This window comes from Anomaloglossus baeobatrachus, chromosome 6 (genome assembly GCF_048569485.1).
Source record: "Anomaloglossus baeobatrachus isolate aAnoBae1 chromosome 6, aAnoBae1.hap1, whole genome shotgun sequence".
In the NCBI taxonomy this organism is placed as follows: domain Eukaryota; kingdom Metazoa; phylum Chordata; class Amphibia; order Anura; family Aromobatidae; genus Anomaloglossus; species Anomaloglossus baeobatrachus.
This window is the reverse complement of record NC_134358.1, coordinates 469,182,872-469,198,041: the sequence shown is the minus strand read 5'-3', so window position 1 is coordinate 469,198,041 and position 15,170 is coordinate 469,182,872. Positions and strand designations below refer to the sequence as shown.

General features: G+C 44.7%; 1 protein-coding gene across 2 annotated transcripts in view; it reads right to left on the bottom strand.

Moving 5' to 3' along the window:
- CPVL (carboxypeptidase vitellogenic like) overlaps nucleotides 1–15,170 on the bottom strand; it is a 137,341-nt gene that overhangs the window by 65,394 nt on the left and 56,777 nt on the right. For both annotated transcript variants that reach the window (XM_075316680.1, XM_075316679.1), the window contains exons 5-7: nucleotides 6,958–7,016; nucleotides 4,267–4,346; nucleotides 2,363–2,429 (exon numbers count right to left, since the gene is read on the bottom strand). In XM_075316680.1, coding sequence (XP_075172795.1) covers nucleotides 2,363–2,429; nucleotides 4,267–4,346; nucleotides 6,958–7,016 — 206 coding nt within the window. The remainder of the gene's footprint in view (nucleotides 1–2,362; nucleotides 2,430–4,266; nucleotides 4,347–6,957; nucleotides 7,017–15,170) is intronic.

Sequence of the window (15,170 nt, the reverse complement as noted above, 5' to 3'; positions counted from 1 at the left end):
CCCGCCGCGCAGTTAAAGCTTCCTTTCCAATGCAATAAACTACCAAGACAGGCCTCAGGGTACAGAAACACAAGAATGCCAGGAATATTAAATGCCTTTACACAGTACCACAGTCATAAACTGCAGGGTAACATGTCTATTTCTCCCAGCAACTTTGAATTTAAAAAGGTCCTTACCGGAGACCTTCATTTTAACTAGTAATATCAATAGGCATATTTCATTCTTTGCCAAGAGACCATCTTAAGGCAATATTCACGGAACTACATGTATGATGCGGGAATCTCACCGATTACATAAATAGGGGTCCCCAGCCCTTCATTACTCCTGCCTGAACAGTGAGGAGGAATGGAGCCATAGTAAATACGGTGCCATGTGACTCCATTCATTTCTATGAGACCTAAAGAAACACGGCCATGCTGATCTCCTTGTGCCTGCCCTCATAGGATGGCAGACATTACTTAGCCTGGTAAGTACCAGCGCGGGTATCCTGGTTCCAAAGACCTAAACACAACAGAGAACAGCACTTGGCCATTTGAGGTCAGGCGTGGTAGTAAAGGTGGTAATATACCTTTAATTCATATTTTTTGGGGAATAACTAATTCTGGAGCTAGGTCTAGTGGAGGGTTTAAAGCACCACTCCAGCCTTTTTTTTTTATTGGAGTGGTGCCTTAAATCTAAGTCCTATGACCCCTACTTATACCCCTTCACCTATCACAGCCGCCCTGGTTGGTCTTGGCGATTCGTGACTTGCTGGAAGCTCCAGCGTTTCATAGAGCTGGAGGTCACAACTCAAAAGTCTGAAAGCCTTCATCTGGCTCTCAGAAATGCATTGAGTGCTTGTAATGAAACTTCTGGCCAGGGAAGAAGGGATGTACACACACACACACACGTGAAAAACCTATTAAGAGGATGTCACCAATCCTTAAAAGGCCCACAAACTAGAGAATTGGGTCTAGGAAAGGGAGAAAAAAAAAAAAAGAAGAAGGAGGCAATATCTGCAAAAAAAGCTCCGAGTATCCAGGAGGTAATAATTTTACAAGTTTTAATGCTTTTTTGCAACAAGCAACAACTGGTTCAAATTTTGTCAAGAAGCTTCAACCATGTCTGGCAAGGCAATCATCTCCAAGGTGGAAACAAGACAACTCGAAGAATGAAGAGGATGGGACATGTAGAGAAACTTGAGAACTGGAGATATCATGTGGACATTATACAAAGCTCAGCAGAAAACGTATCATATTGTATCTGACAACAAAATGTATCACAGTACAATGCTGGGAAATCTTGATGGATCATATACAACCATAAGGCATTGACTTATCTCCATAACCAGGAGTCTGCAGACCAGACTATTACAATGTACAGAAAGTGGTTAAATGCAGGGAAAATTCCTAATGAAATTACTGTGTGTGAATTTAATGCAGAGATGCCAGAAGCACTGACCCAGTTCATGAGGGAGGTACGAAATAAGGAAACCTCATCACTTCCATATAACCGGATAGGGAAGAGGTTATTCAAAGCAGAGAACATGAGAAATAGTCAGCATGAGGCACCATGCATTTATATGGGCCTAAAAAACCAAGGCAACATCTGTTACTACCAGAGTTCACATTAGTGGAACATTATTCTACAGTGTGCGCAATCTGTCCAGCAACATTTTATGACAGCAAGTATATGGGAGCATACTGCCCCACAGTGCACAAACCAAACACTGCAACGCTGCAGGGTTACTGGAGGCCAGATCCTGTTCCATAAAGACCAATGCAATCTGTAATCCAGGAGCAAAACTTTAGTAGTCAGATTTTACAAGCTTCAGGAGGTCAAATCATTAAATGGGTGGTCTCTTTACAGATTTAGCAGTGGTACAATCCTTTGCCCAGGACCCATTTATTAGCAGTGCTGTGGAGGGGGATCCTTCCCGGCAAGGTCTCTGATCAGGCTTAAGGATAGATAGATAGATAGATAAATAATAAATTCTATTAATTTGTCAAGGTACATCTCAAAAAGCTACTTTTTTCAGGGGAAAAAACAAAAACAAACCAAAAACGCCACACAACACACTTCCAGCACTTGCTTTCTGGGGCTCAGTGAGGTTGCTACAACACGCGAGCCCCGTGCCCAACTACGGCGGGCTTCTCTCCCCACCTTCAGATGTATAAAAGTAATCAACAGTAAGTAAGAGCTGCGGTAGGCCACTCACTCCCTATTAATTATGGGATTGGGGGGGGGGGGGTGTCTCCTTAATAGTGGACAACCACTTTAATTTCTGTTACACCGCCACCTACTGGGAAGAAGAGTTCGCATATTGTCCTAATAGATCTGGACAGTTTACTTACTATGTGCCATCTTTTCTTGAAATACTCACTTCTCCTGTGGCATAAAACTCGTTTTTCTGGTATTCTGGGAAGATCTGGAAAAACTGAGTGAGTGCACTAAACAGGAAAGCAGAAAGAAAAATAAATAAATAAAATTATAAAAAAAAAAAAAATATGAGAGATTGAGGACATTATGATAATCCCATAGTTCAACTAAATTATAATGACACAAATGGTCCCAGTAGAATGAGGAGGTAGTCTGAAAACTGGTGCTTACTGTTGGTATATGCAACAGATGAGGACTTCCTTGTTTGTGTGAAGGAGGACTTTATGCTGATTTAACAGTAAATGGCGATGTTGTGCAAAGTTTCCTTACTCACTATTGTAAAAAGGCTTCTGTTTTTACTGGTTTTGTTTTTTCTCTTATGCAGTGCTGTATGACTGCATATTTTTTACCTCATGTTTGAGAAGTAAAGAGCTTGTTATCCCATGTAATCTGCTCTGTGAACGTTCTTCTGCAACTGGGAAGCTAGAAGCTGTGCAACACTTACGGTGGTTCAAGCAAAGTACTCCAGCTAGAATCAGTGCCAGGCTGCACTCAGACATTGGTTTTTGTGAACTACAACAGGTGACTTTTGGGAGAGCATCAGCATAAAATGTCTGTTCAAACCAAACAGGAGTTTTAGGCACCAAATTGTTCAGTGCAACTTCCAATCTACACCCAATTGACTCCTGTAAAACTAGAGTTCGTACTCAAAAATGAGAACATTAGAGATTAATGGAAAGTTTCACTGAACCATTTGGAAACACCGGGAATGGAAAATGAGGAAGTAATGGCTCTGGGTCTGAATTTGCCTTACAATTAAAATTGCTGCAAGAAGGCGAATGGACTGCGAGGAGCACCAGGTTCTTAAAAAGGGAACCTGTCAGCAGATTTGGGGCCCATAAGCTGCAGCCACCACCACTGGGCTCTTATACAGCATGTTAGAATGCTGGATATAAGAGCGCAGGCCGCTGTGTAGAACGTAAAAATTATTTTATAATACTTAACTAAACAGTTGGTATGGTGCAGACTGGTCGGATGGGCGTCCTACGTCCGTCATACACATTCGCCAGTCCAGCGCAGGAACTCCATGCCGGCTAGTGTGGATGACGAAGGACACGTCATGCACGCTGGCTTCAGAAAGACGAGAAAGATAGCCGAAAGAGGAAGCGCCGGCACCAGAGACTCACATATAACCCTACTCCACCGCAGCGACCGTTATAGGCTAGTATTATAAAGTCATTTTTACGTTCTACACATCGGCCTGGGCTGTTATATACAGCATGTTAGAATGCTGTACATAAGAGCACATTGGTGGTGGTTGCAGCTTATAGGTCCCAAAACTGGTGACAGGTTCCCTTTAATAATGGCTATTGCCTTCATTTAGGTAGTTTTCTACAGATCGTGGAAAACCCACTAAAAATAAATAAAAATAATGACAGCAGGTTCTCTTTCCAGACCCACTTTAAGCCTCTTAATAGAATTTAATCCATTCACAGAACTGACTTTGGTACCTGAACAAAAAACAGGATAATAGTGATGTACTCCGCGTTGCTATACAAAGAATAAAGCAATGTGGGTGGTTTATTCTACGTGTCTTGAAGAGATATCCCCTTTTCCTCAGGAAAATCCACCAATTCCTGAGAAAGAAGAGGGGATCTCTTCAAAACGCGTAGAATAAGCCACCCACATTGCTTTATTACTTGGAGTGATACTTTGTACAGCAGCTCTGAGTACACCCCAATTATCCTGTTTTTGTTTTGTTTCTCCCTTTGGCACGTGGGATCAGCTGCAGCGGTTATTTTTATATTGGTTGTGAGACACAACTAATCCAGGTGAGCGGTTTTCCTTATACATCGGTAAGACCCTATTGCGCTCCCAATATCCACAGCTTGTTCCTGTCTTTGGTACCTGTACAGATCTCTGCCGACATCATCCTGATTAACCGCGTACCCCCGGTTATCTTTTGTGAAGCTGAAACCTGTTCCAACCTAAAAGAGAGGAGGAGAGTAGGCTTTACCATGCACATGAATACTATAGTTTTCTGCAGAGTTGCTGTAAATGGGTTAAAAAAAAAAAAAAAAAAAAAAAAAAGGTTGTCCCTCCTAGAATCATTTGGAGCCTCAAACTTTTTTTAGTTTACAGGTTGTATTAGGGAAAACTATTTCACATAGTCACCTCTAGCCAAGTGTTGCCCACTTATCACTTTATATGAGGGAAGGGTGGTCGTCGGACCCCCTTCTCAATGGCATTTCACAAAAATTGATCACATCACTTTATAAAGTTGGGAAACCCTGATCGAAATGTATACAGCATAATTGCATGACCTACACACGTGGTCAAAATTGTTATCCCTCGTTTTATGAAAGAAAAACCCACAATAGTCAGTGAAAACTTAAATCTGACGTAATAAAAGAGAAAAATTATAATATATATATATATATTATAATATATATATATATATATATATATTTCTTTGAAAATGAACAAATGAAAGTCAGACATTGCTTTTCAACCATGCTTCCACATAATTTTTTAAACAATTGACACATGAAACAGGCCTGGACACAACTGATGGTACCCCGGAAAATAGTGTGACAAAAGGGCCATGTTAAATCAAGCTGTGTCCACTAATTAGCATCACAGGTGTCTACAATCTTGTAATCCGTCAGTGGACCTGTATATAGGGCTACAGATACTCATTGTGCTGTTTGGTGACATTGTGTGTACCACACTCATGGACCAGAGGAAGCAAAGGAAAGTTGTCTCAGGAGATTAGAAAGAAAAATGATAGACAAGCATGTTAAAAGGTAAAGGTTATAAGACCATCTCCAAGCAGCCTGATGTTGCTGTGACAGTTGCACATATTATTCGGAAATTTAAGATCCATGGGACTGTAGCCAACACCCCTGGATGTGGCCGCAGGAGGAAAATTGATAAATCAAAGACGGATAATACGAATGGTAACAAAAGAGCCCAGAAAAACCTCCAAAGAGATTAAAGGTGCACTTCAAGCTCAAGGAACAAGAGAGTGTCAGATCGCAGCATCTGTCGTTGTTTGAGCCAAAGTGGACTTCATGGGAAATTACTTAAGGAGGACATCATTGTTGGGGAGACAACAATGACAACAACGCCAGACTGGAATTTGCCAAACTACATGTTGACAAGCCAGAAAGCTCCTAGGAGAGTGTCCTATGGACAGATGAGACAAAAAAAAATAAATAAATAAATAAATAATAATTTTGAACTTTTTGGCAAGGCACATCAACTATATGTTCACAGACGGAAAAATTAAGCATATCAAGAAAGGAACACTGTCCCTATGGTGAAACATGGAGGAGGCTGTTTTGTTCTGAGGCTGCTTTGCTGCTTCTGGCACAGGGAGTCTTAAATCTGCGGGGTGCAATGAAATCTCAAGACCATCAAGAGATTCTAGAGAGAAATGTACTGCCCAGTGTCAGTAAGCTTGGTATCAGTCGCAGGTCATGGGTCTTTTAACAGAATAATGATCAAAACACACAGCTACAAACACCCAAGAATGGCTAAGAGGAAAACATTGGATTATTCTGAAGTTGCCTTCTATGAGCCCTGACCTAAATCCTATTGAGCATCTTTGGAAAGAGCTGAAATATGTCATCTGGAAAAGGCAACCTTCAAACACCAGATAACTGGAGCAGTTTGCTCTTGAGGAGTGGCCAAAATACCTGTCAAGAGGTGCAGAAGTCTCACTGACAGTTACAGGAATCATTTGATTGCAGGGATTGCCTCAAAACGTTGTGCAACAAAATATTAAGTTATCATTCCTGTCCAGGCCTATTTCACAAGTTTTATTTTTTAAAAAGTTCTGTGGAAGCACGTTTGAAAACCAATGTGACTCATTTGTTCATTTTCATTTTTTTTTTTACCATTACTTGTCAGATTTAAGTTATTTCTGTAACCATTGTGGTTTTTTCTTTCATTAAACGAGGGGTACCAACAATTTTGACCACACGTGTATAATACTCCTTACATTGGCATGTCCCGCTCCACAAGGAGACACGTTTGCCTCTTATACAGCCAATTCAGATCTCTTACTTTGCCCTGAGGCAGACACCCCGAAACATGTTTCTGCAAAGAGTGCAACCCAGCGTCATGTGGCAAGGTTTGTTAAAGGGTCAATATTTACTTTTAGGATTGCTACTTCCATTAGATGGCGCTAGAGTTTTAGTTCTCTTCGAAGAAGCAATTTGTAGATTTATAAAAAGTTGGGATCCCCTATTGAAATTGATAGGACAGGATCACCAGCAGCAATACTGACATCTGCAAACCAGAGTGCTGCACGCCATTAAAATTCTGCACACTTTTTACACAGAATTTATACTGTACATCATCAAGCCATATGCCATTTAAACTATTGGGGTTGGAAAGTGCCCATAGTGTCTATAGTTAGTTCAGTGAGATCCACCCAGAATCACTGCTCCCCGCCCCCCCCCACATTTCCCGAAAATAAAATAAAATTAAAAAAAAAAGTCATGCTGCTAAACGTGAGCTCCCTTAAAGTACTGACATTTGTTAAACTGGGTTATGCCCTTAAATAGAATAAGAAGAATAAATAAGACTTACAGGATTATCAATATACAACATGGAATATTTGTTTGTCCAGGAAAATTCCCGATGAACCACTATAAGGACACAAGAAGAGCAGAAGCATGTGGTCATTACTAAACATCATGAATATCCCCAAAGCAGATGTTTCACTACATATTCCCCTCTGTTTAGATGAAGCAGTGAACTCCCATAACCACTTAGAGGGGGGAATTCTTTGGATATTTATTTACACAGAGGATGCCTGACCCCTGCATTGTGACTTTTTAATTAGATTATATTCAATCACTGGATGCTAACCATTTAACCATTACAACCTAATGTTAAACATAGCAGCAAGCTATCTGAAGTTAAAAGGGAATCTGTCAGCAGGAGATCACCCCCCAGACTACCGTACACACACTTCGATCCCTACCTCTGTTACTGGGAAATCAGCATTTGAATGTATATTAAAATTAAGCTGAAGATGTGAAGCCCCTCTCTCCAGCTGCCTCCTCCTGCTTAATTTACCACCCATGTGTTGTCTTCAGGCAAAAGGAGCAGTGTCATGTAGGATGCGGCGACACTGGTGCGAAAGATGCAATGGCACCCCCATGCTGTCTAGCTTTCATATGGACCTCGATGCACTCACCTTCCCGGCTGCTCAGTGGTGACTCCTGTCCCCATTTACCTCCTGCTCCCGGGGCTGGCGTACGATGCACAGGTCTCCTGGGAGCGCACTTCAGGTGTGCACATACTGTATGTGCGCCTTGCTCCTCTTACAGGGCTAACATGCCCTAACCCAGAAGTGCCTCAGCATATGAGGTTAGCTACTACAGTGCAGAGAGTTCTCATGGAGTGGTACATGGCGGCTATCTTCTAGCTTCAGCTTAACCTCACCATTGGAGGCTCTAATGAAGACAAGATAGTTGCTCCGCCAAAGTGAGCCCAGTTCTGTGGTGCAGTGGGTCCACACCCCCCAAACATGACAAGTTTGCTCAGGCCATGGACCTCGCTTCTCCTTATCTTATGTACCAGGAGATGACTCTACAGCAGGATTACCTCTACAGCATTGGCTCCAATGCTACATAGACCCCAGATCAAAGTTTTTCTAGGAAATGGATGCTTCTTCCTCTGGCGCCAGTGCAGTCGTCACACAAATCTTCTACCGGCCAAAGTGATAACCTACAGCTTCTTTTCCAAGGCCTTTATGCCCATGGAGTGCAACTATTAGATTGCCAACGAAATGCAAAATTATATACCGGTAAAGCGTTTTTTTCTGAACCCATGACCGCACCACGAGATGGGATCCACCCTTCAAGGACCGGAAACCTACAGGATAAAAAAGGGCAGTACCTCTCCCCGCATCAGTTTGTGACAGAGCATGAAAAGGATCTTTCGAGAAAAAAAAAAAAACAAAAAAAAAAAAAAAAACACAGCATTGTTATGATCACATCACAATCATACATCCATGTGAAGAGGATTGAAAACCAAAGTACTGGTAATATACCCAGGTGCAGGAAGGGAATGTAAGGGTGCTGTCATGTGTTCAGAAATATTGCATCACCGGTAAGTAATTTTGTATTTTTCGATCACCCATGACAGCACCACAAGAGAATTCCAGAGATAGGAAAAAACTGTAGGGGAAGGTGAGGGGGGTGGGGTGGAGGGACTACAGCCTGCAGAACCCTCCTCCCAATGTGAGGTCAGTTCAACCTATAGTACTTGTAGAAAGTGGAAGGTGAAGACCACATGGTCACCTTACAGATCTGCTCGATGGTGACTTCCGATCTCCCAGGCCAGGAAGAGGTCATCACCTTTGTGGCGTGCGCTTTCAGTCCCACAGGCACCTACCTACCACTAGCTGAGAAAGCAACAAAAATGGCTTCTCTGATCCACCTAGCTAAAGTGGATTTAGAAGCTTTGAGCCATTTCCTATTACTTAAAAAAAAAACAACAACAGTGCAAACAAGGACTTGTCATTCTTCCAGGCACTGGCGACTGACTGGTATACTTTAAGGCAAAGTAACATCTATGCAATGCCAATTCCTTATACAATACAATACAATACAATACATACATATATTATAACATAATACCATGAGACTTAAGGCCACGTCTCACCAAGCGACATCGCTGCTGAGTCACGGTTTTGGTGACGCAACAGCGATCTTGCTAGCGATGTCGCTGTGTGTGACCTCTAGCAACGACCTGGCCCCTGTTGTGAGGTCGCCGGTCGTTGCTGAATGTCTTGGACCATTTTCTTCAAAGGCGACACTGACAGGGTCCCAATGACCGCAGAGATCGTTATACAGGTCACTACTGCGACCTGTATGGTTACTGAGTCGTTGGTAAGGTCTGACTGTGAAATCTCACCAGTGACCTCCCAGCGACTTACCAGGTCGCATAGTTTTCAGGATCGCTGGTAAGTTGCCAAATGTGACGGGGGTGGGGGTGGGCAGCTTTACAGCTAGAAACTACTTTTGGGAGATAAGTAGGGTCAGGTTTCAGGACCACTCTATCCCTATCTATGTATAAGGCTTGGATGTCATTAACCCTGTGTGGGGATGTTGGGGCTTTCAGGATGATAGTCTTCAGGAATAGATTTTAAAGGCTCAAATGGGGGCTTTGGCATGGCTGGCAGGATAAAATCAAGGAGGTAAAGCAATACTGTGATTAGTCTGGCTCTAGAACATGTCCTGGAAAACCGGGAAATCCAGGGGTCTACTGCTAGGTCATAGTTGTACCAGGCAGTCAAGGCCAACACCTGAACCTTTAGTTTGCTAACTGACAGACCTCGCCTTAAACCTTTTTTGAAGGAACTCTAGGATAACCGCAACTGGCACTGGGCTATCTGAACGTGAAGGCTATGTGTCCACAGTAGAATGTACCTGCGGATTTTTCTGCATGAAAATCCGCACCTTTTTTTGCCGCAGATTTACCGCGGATTTTGATGCGGATTTTTTTCCCAATTCTATAGCCAAAATCCGCACCAAAATCCGCAACAATAATTGACATGCTGCAGATTTTTCCGGATCAAAATCCGCGGCAAATCCGCCGCGGAAAAATCCGCAGCAAGGACACAGCATTTCCAAAATGCCATTGAAATGGCTTGGAAGTGCCGCTGCTACAGATTTTTCGGAAAATCCACGGTAAATCCGCAGCGTGGGCACATAGAACCTGGATGGAATCCTTAGGCTGTCGTAGATCTCGTAACTGCTTTTCTGCACTGCATAAGGGTAGTGATTAGATCGTGAGAGAATTTAAAAAAAAAAAAAACGAACTTCAAGTTTCCACGCTGTCAGATGTAACTTGCTTGTCAGGGGGTGGAGAGCTGGGCTTTGGAAAAGAAGGTCTGGCTGTTCTGACAGAACTCATGGCCTGGTGATTGACATTTGATTTAGCAAATAAAACCACGGTCTCTTTATGGCTAAAAAGGGGAGTTGCCATGTCCCCCAGAATTTCCTCAGAACTGCTGAAATCAGGGCTACAGGAGGGAAGGCGCAAGAGAGGCAGAAGTTCAATTTATTTAATAGAGCGTCCACTGCATGAGGTTGACCCCTAGGATCTAGATAATAGAACCAGTGGATCCTCTTGTTTTATGCTCGTGAAGAGAACTTCCTAAAGGGACACCCCACATTTCTTCTATCTGATCGAAGATGGACTGTTTCAACGCCAATTCTCCTAGACTCAGCCTGCTTTGACTGACATCTGCTGTACAGGGACTTCAGAACAGATGACCCTCTGCTAGAAGTCCTGCTTGATATCTCCATTAGTAATCTGGAACAAGTACCCCTTTGGTGATCAAGGTATGCCCCTGCCGACTGATTGCCTGAGAGGGCTTTTACATGACGACTAGTCCGAGAGGGTAGAAACGGACCTACTGTTTTCTACCACGAGCAATTCCCTGGTATATGAGGAAACAAGCTTCTCTTCCAGAACACACTGCCTGGACCAGATGGCCCTACAGGTGAGCACCCCCCCAACCTTGCAGACTTGCATCAGTGGAAAGTACCTTGGACACCTGGTTCATCCAAGACATGCCTTTAACGTTCTAAAGAATCAGCTACCAGTGCAGTGATATGACTGATGGGCTGGAGGATAATTGTCTCATCCAGCTGACATCAGAGAATGGCCCGATTTCCCAGGCTATCCCACTAAAGGGCCCTGGTATGTGCCCAGGCCCATAGAACTGCCGGGATGGTAGACGTAAGAACCAAGCCGGGACATTGCTCCTCAGACAATTATGGGGGTTTTGTCACTCGTTCCCCTTAGACCTGCAGATTCGCCAGATTTTAGAAGGCGACACGAGTATCCAAATCCAAAGTGAACCCCAGAAAAATCTGAACTGTACTTTGAAATAACCTCGAATCTTTCTAGGTTTATAAACCATCCCAAACCCATCAGGGAAGAATACACCTCTTGTAAAAGGGCTGGCACAATGTTGGGCAGACCTGTCGACCAGGAAATCATCCAGATATTGAACGAAGAGGACTTCAAGTTTTAAGGTACTGTCACACTTAGCGACGCTCCAGCGATCCCACCAGCGATCTGACCTGGCAGGGATCGCTGGAGCATCGCTACATGGTCGCTGGTGAGCTGTCAATCAGGCAGATCTCCACAGCGATCTGAGAACAGCCACCAGCGACCCGTGTTACCAAGCACAGTGTCGTTACCATAGTACACATCGGGTTACTAAGCAGAGCGCTTTGCTTATAGTTATCTAATGTGTACCTTGGCTACGTGTGCAGGGAGCCGGCTTCTAGAAGCTGCGGACGCTGGTAACCAAGGTAAATATCGGGTAACCAAGCAAAGCGCTTTGCTTGATTACCCGATGTGTACCTTGGTTGCCAGCATCCGCAGAAGCCGGCTCCCTGCACATTCAGATTGTTGCTCTCTCGCTGTCAAACAGTGATGTGTGCAACAACCAAAAAATGGTCCAGGACATTCAGCAACGACCGCCGACCTCACAGCAGGGGCCAGGTCATTGCTGGATGTCACACAGCGACATAGCTAGCAAGATCGCTGTTGCGTCACAAAAAACGTGACTCAACAGCGATGTCGCTTAGTGAGACGTGGCCTTTAGATGACTTTCTGAAGGCAGGAAAGAATGGGTTTGAAAATCTTTTTTTCCTTCTAGGTCTCCAAATATAAATATGTTGGTGGGTTTTCCTTCAGAAATGACCATAGTGGACCCGACCCAAGCTTCCCAGTTTCCTCTATAGGCAAAAACTGTCGCCTGCAACACTATCAGACGTTGTGAAGAGGAAAGAGGAAAATCTGAGGATCTACACTCCCCCTTTGATTTGTTCGACTCCTGACAGGGGCAGACCACTTGGACCTTTAAAGTCCATCCTCTCCTCCATCTGCCAGGGACTTCAGAACTCTGGATCTCTTCCCTAATTATGGCTGTTAAGTCTTGAGGCAAACCCAGGGGTCCTCTCGTATATCAACCATTTTACACACCCTTTCAGCCAGCTATGAGGTACCTCTTGACTAAACAGAGCACACTCTTTGTTTGGATTGGGTATTTTCTAAGAATTCGGAAAAAAATTAGAAAAAAAGAAAAAAAAAAAAAAAAACAAAACACAAAACCTCTTTACAATGTGACCTTGCATGAAGGTCACTTACCACTCTAATGTAAAGACAGCAATGGATTAGTAGGAATCATGTCACCTGACAAATCTCCTCTGGAGGATTCTCATTTGCTAGGTCTGCTGGAGGTGCAGTTCTGCTGCCTGACAATTCTGGAGCAGCTGCTGGATCTTCCTCTGCTGCGGATTTTGATAGTTAGGGATGGCCTGTACAAAAGCTGCTGCTGTCATCCATCCTGCTGAAGGGGTCAGACTGGAGCTTACAGCTTTCTTGCGATCTTACAGCCGTCCTGGTAGTGCTCAACAGCCCCTTCCATGCCTCCTCCGGTCCACCCGACTTCTGGATTGAAATGTCACCGGCAGGCAGAGTCATCAGGGCGCGCCGTCCAGGACTCCGCCCGCACGTGCTGTGACATGCGGCAGTGGTGCCCCAACCAAGGTGGCACCACTGCACACTTATGCACAGGAGCAGCCCCTGGGGACTTCCTGTGGTGCTTCTAGGACACATGTGCCAGCCACAGCAGGGCCCGTGTCACCGCCTGATCCCACCAACCAGGGCCGGTTAAGTCTCCCACCGGGAAGGACAAGTTGTCCAGGACTCACCTGGTTCTGCAGCGTGTGGTGGCTGCCATTCGCAAGATGGCCACACTACACCACTACATAGCACCTGCAAGCCCTCTCAACCGGCCATAGTACAAAGTCTCTGCACAGATATAGCCTCCGTGGGCCCGCTGTGGCGTTTGACTAGGGGTGAGCAAGATTGTGCCGATACCCAAAAGCACAGCCCCCACGGGCCCGCTGTGGTGCACCTTCAGCCTCCCTGTCAGCGCTATTGCACACAGACACAGCCCTCCATGAGCCTGCTGTAGCGATCCATCAGCACCTTTGCCGATAGCAGCAGGACCCGTGTAACAGCTCTCGAACCAACTGGCCAGGGCTGGATGAAGTTTAAGGCTTTGGCCCCTAAGGACAATCTTGAATCCAACAGATGTGGGGAGAGGTACCGCCTTTTTATCCTGTAGGTTTCCTGTCCTTGAAGGGTGGATCCCCTCTCATGGTGCCTATGGCTGAGGCGCACTGGGTATTGAAGGCATTCTCCACCTTTGGGAAGTGCCTGACCAACGTGGTTAAATTCACGTTTTGCTAGTAGTCAGGTCCCATATCCCGTACTGGTGTCCCTGCACCCCTGATCCCTAGGGTCACATGCTACAGTGCCGAGAGTTACTCTGAAAATGGTACCTGGTGGCTAGCTTCTAGTACAAACCTAACCTTACCATCAGAGGCTCTAATGAAGACAAGGTAGTCACGTTCCACCAGGGAGAGTCTGGTCCCGTGGCTCAGTGTTGTCTACACCAATCATTGTAACAAAAGGCTTCAGCTGTACCATAGTCTTTCATTTGCCTTTAAATTAAAAAGCTGAACAAGCTGAGCAACAGATGAAAATTACTTGTCATGTAAAAGTTATTGCTGGACTTTCTTTGAACAGACAAAATGCCTAGTGTTGTCCATATCCTATAGTAGTTGTGCAATTTAATCTATCTTGCTGCTGAAGTAAATATATACAAGTGCATCTCAAATTAGAATATCAAAAAAGTTAATTTCAGTAATTAAATACAAAAATGGAAACATATAGAGGAAGCAGTCTCGCTGAAACACGTTGTGGTATACATCTGCCATTCATCAGTGTGCACAAGTCTGTGTCTTTACTTGCAAAATGGATATTTTTTTTAATCAAGTTGAAATAAAATAAAAGCATTTTTATTTATCCTTTTGGAGTCCAGCTGGATCTTTCCCATTGCTTTGTTCCATTAGAGTCATTACGCACAGAGTGATCTATTGCAAGTGTGTATTTCTGTTAATGTTGAGGATTATGGCTTATGTGCCGCCCCTGCAGCGGTTGAACCTCTCGGATCTGGGATTGCTGTGGCTCGAGGGTCTCCAGACCCGGGGGCTTGTGGCAACTCAAATGTAAAGGGGCTATTTACAGGGGATAATAGTTTGTGACGTCACCCGTGGTGTGCGGTAAGGGGAGTACCGGTGCTGCCGGTGTTGGGAGTACCCGGGGAGATTGAGTGGGGCAGCCAGATGACGTTTCCCTCCACAGGTAGGGGAGACCCCGGGACTCTGGATGGTGGTATGCAGAGGAGCGCAGGGCTAGGTGACCATGTACTCAGACAGCATGTGATGAAAAGCAGACTCTGACAACAATATAAACCAAGTCTCTGGATGCCACTGCCCTGTTGAGGGGAGCCCTTCCAGGTATCTGTCCCCTACAGTACTGCCTGATGGTCTGGAGCCTGCCTCCGTGCACAAAATTTAGAAGTGTTCAGTTGGCCCGTAGGCATAAAGCTTTCTGGGCCCCGCTCCCTACTATTGGTAGAGGAGCTTTGTTCTCAAGGGCTCACACTTGGGATTTCAGAGGGCTACTTGGGTTGGAAAGCCCTATCCCCCTCGTTACGCTAGTGCCCCTGATCTCTGAGCTTCGTGGGGACAGTCCATAAAGTCACTATCCTCCGCAGGTTAATTGCAGGGTTGCTTGAAGCTACTCCCCAACCTAGGGTCCAGTACCTAGTCGTACTTTCGGTCCCGGACCAGTAATTAGACTGATGCCTCCCGTCCTCCAAGACCAGGTCCAGGCACTCAGCCTCAATACCCTGC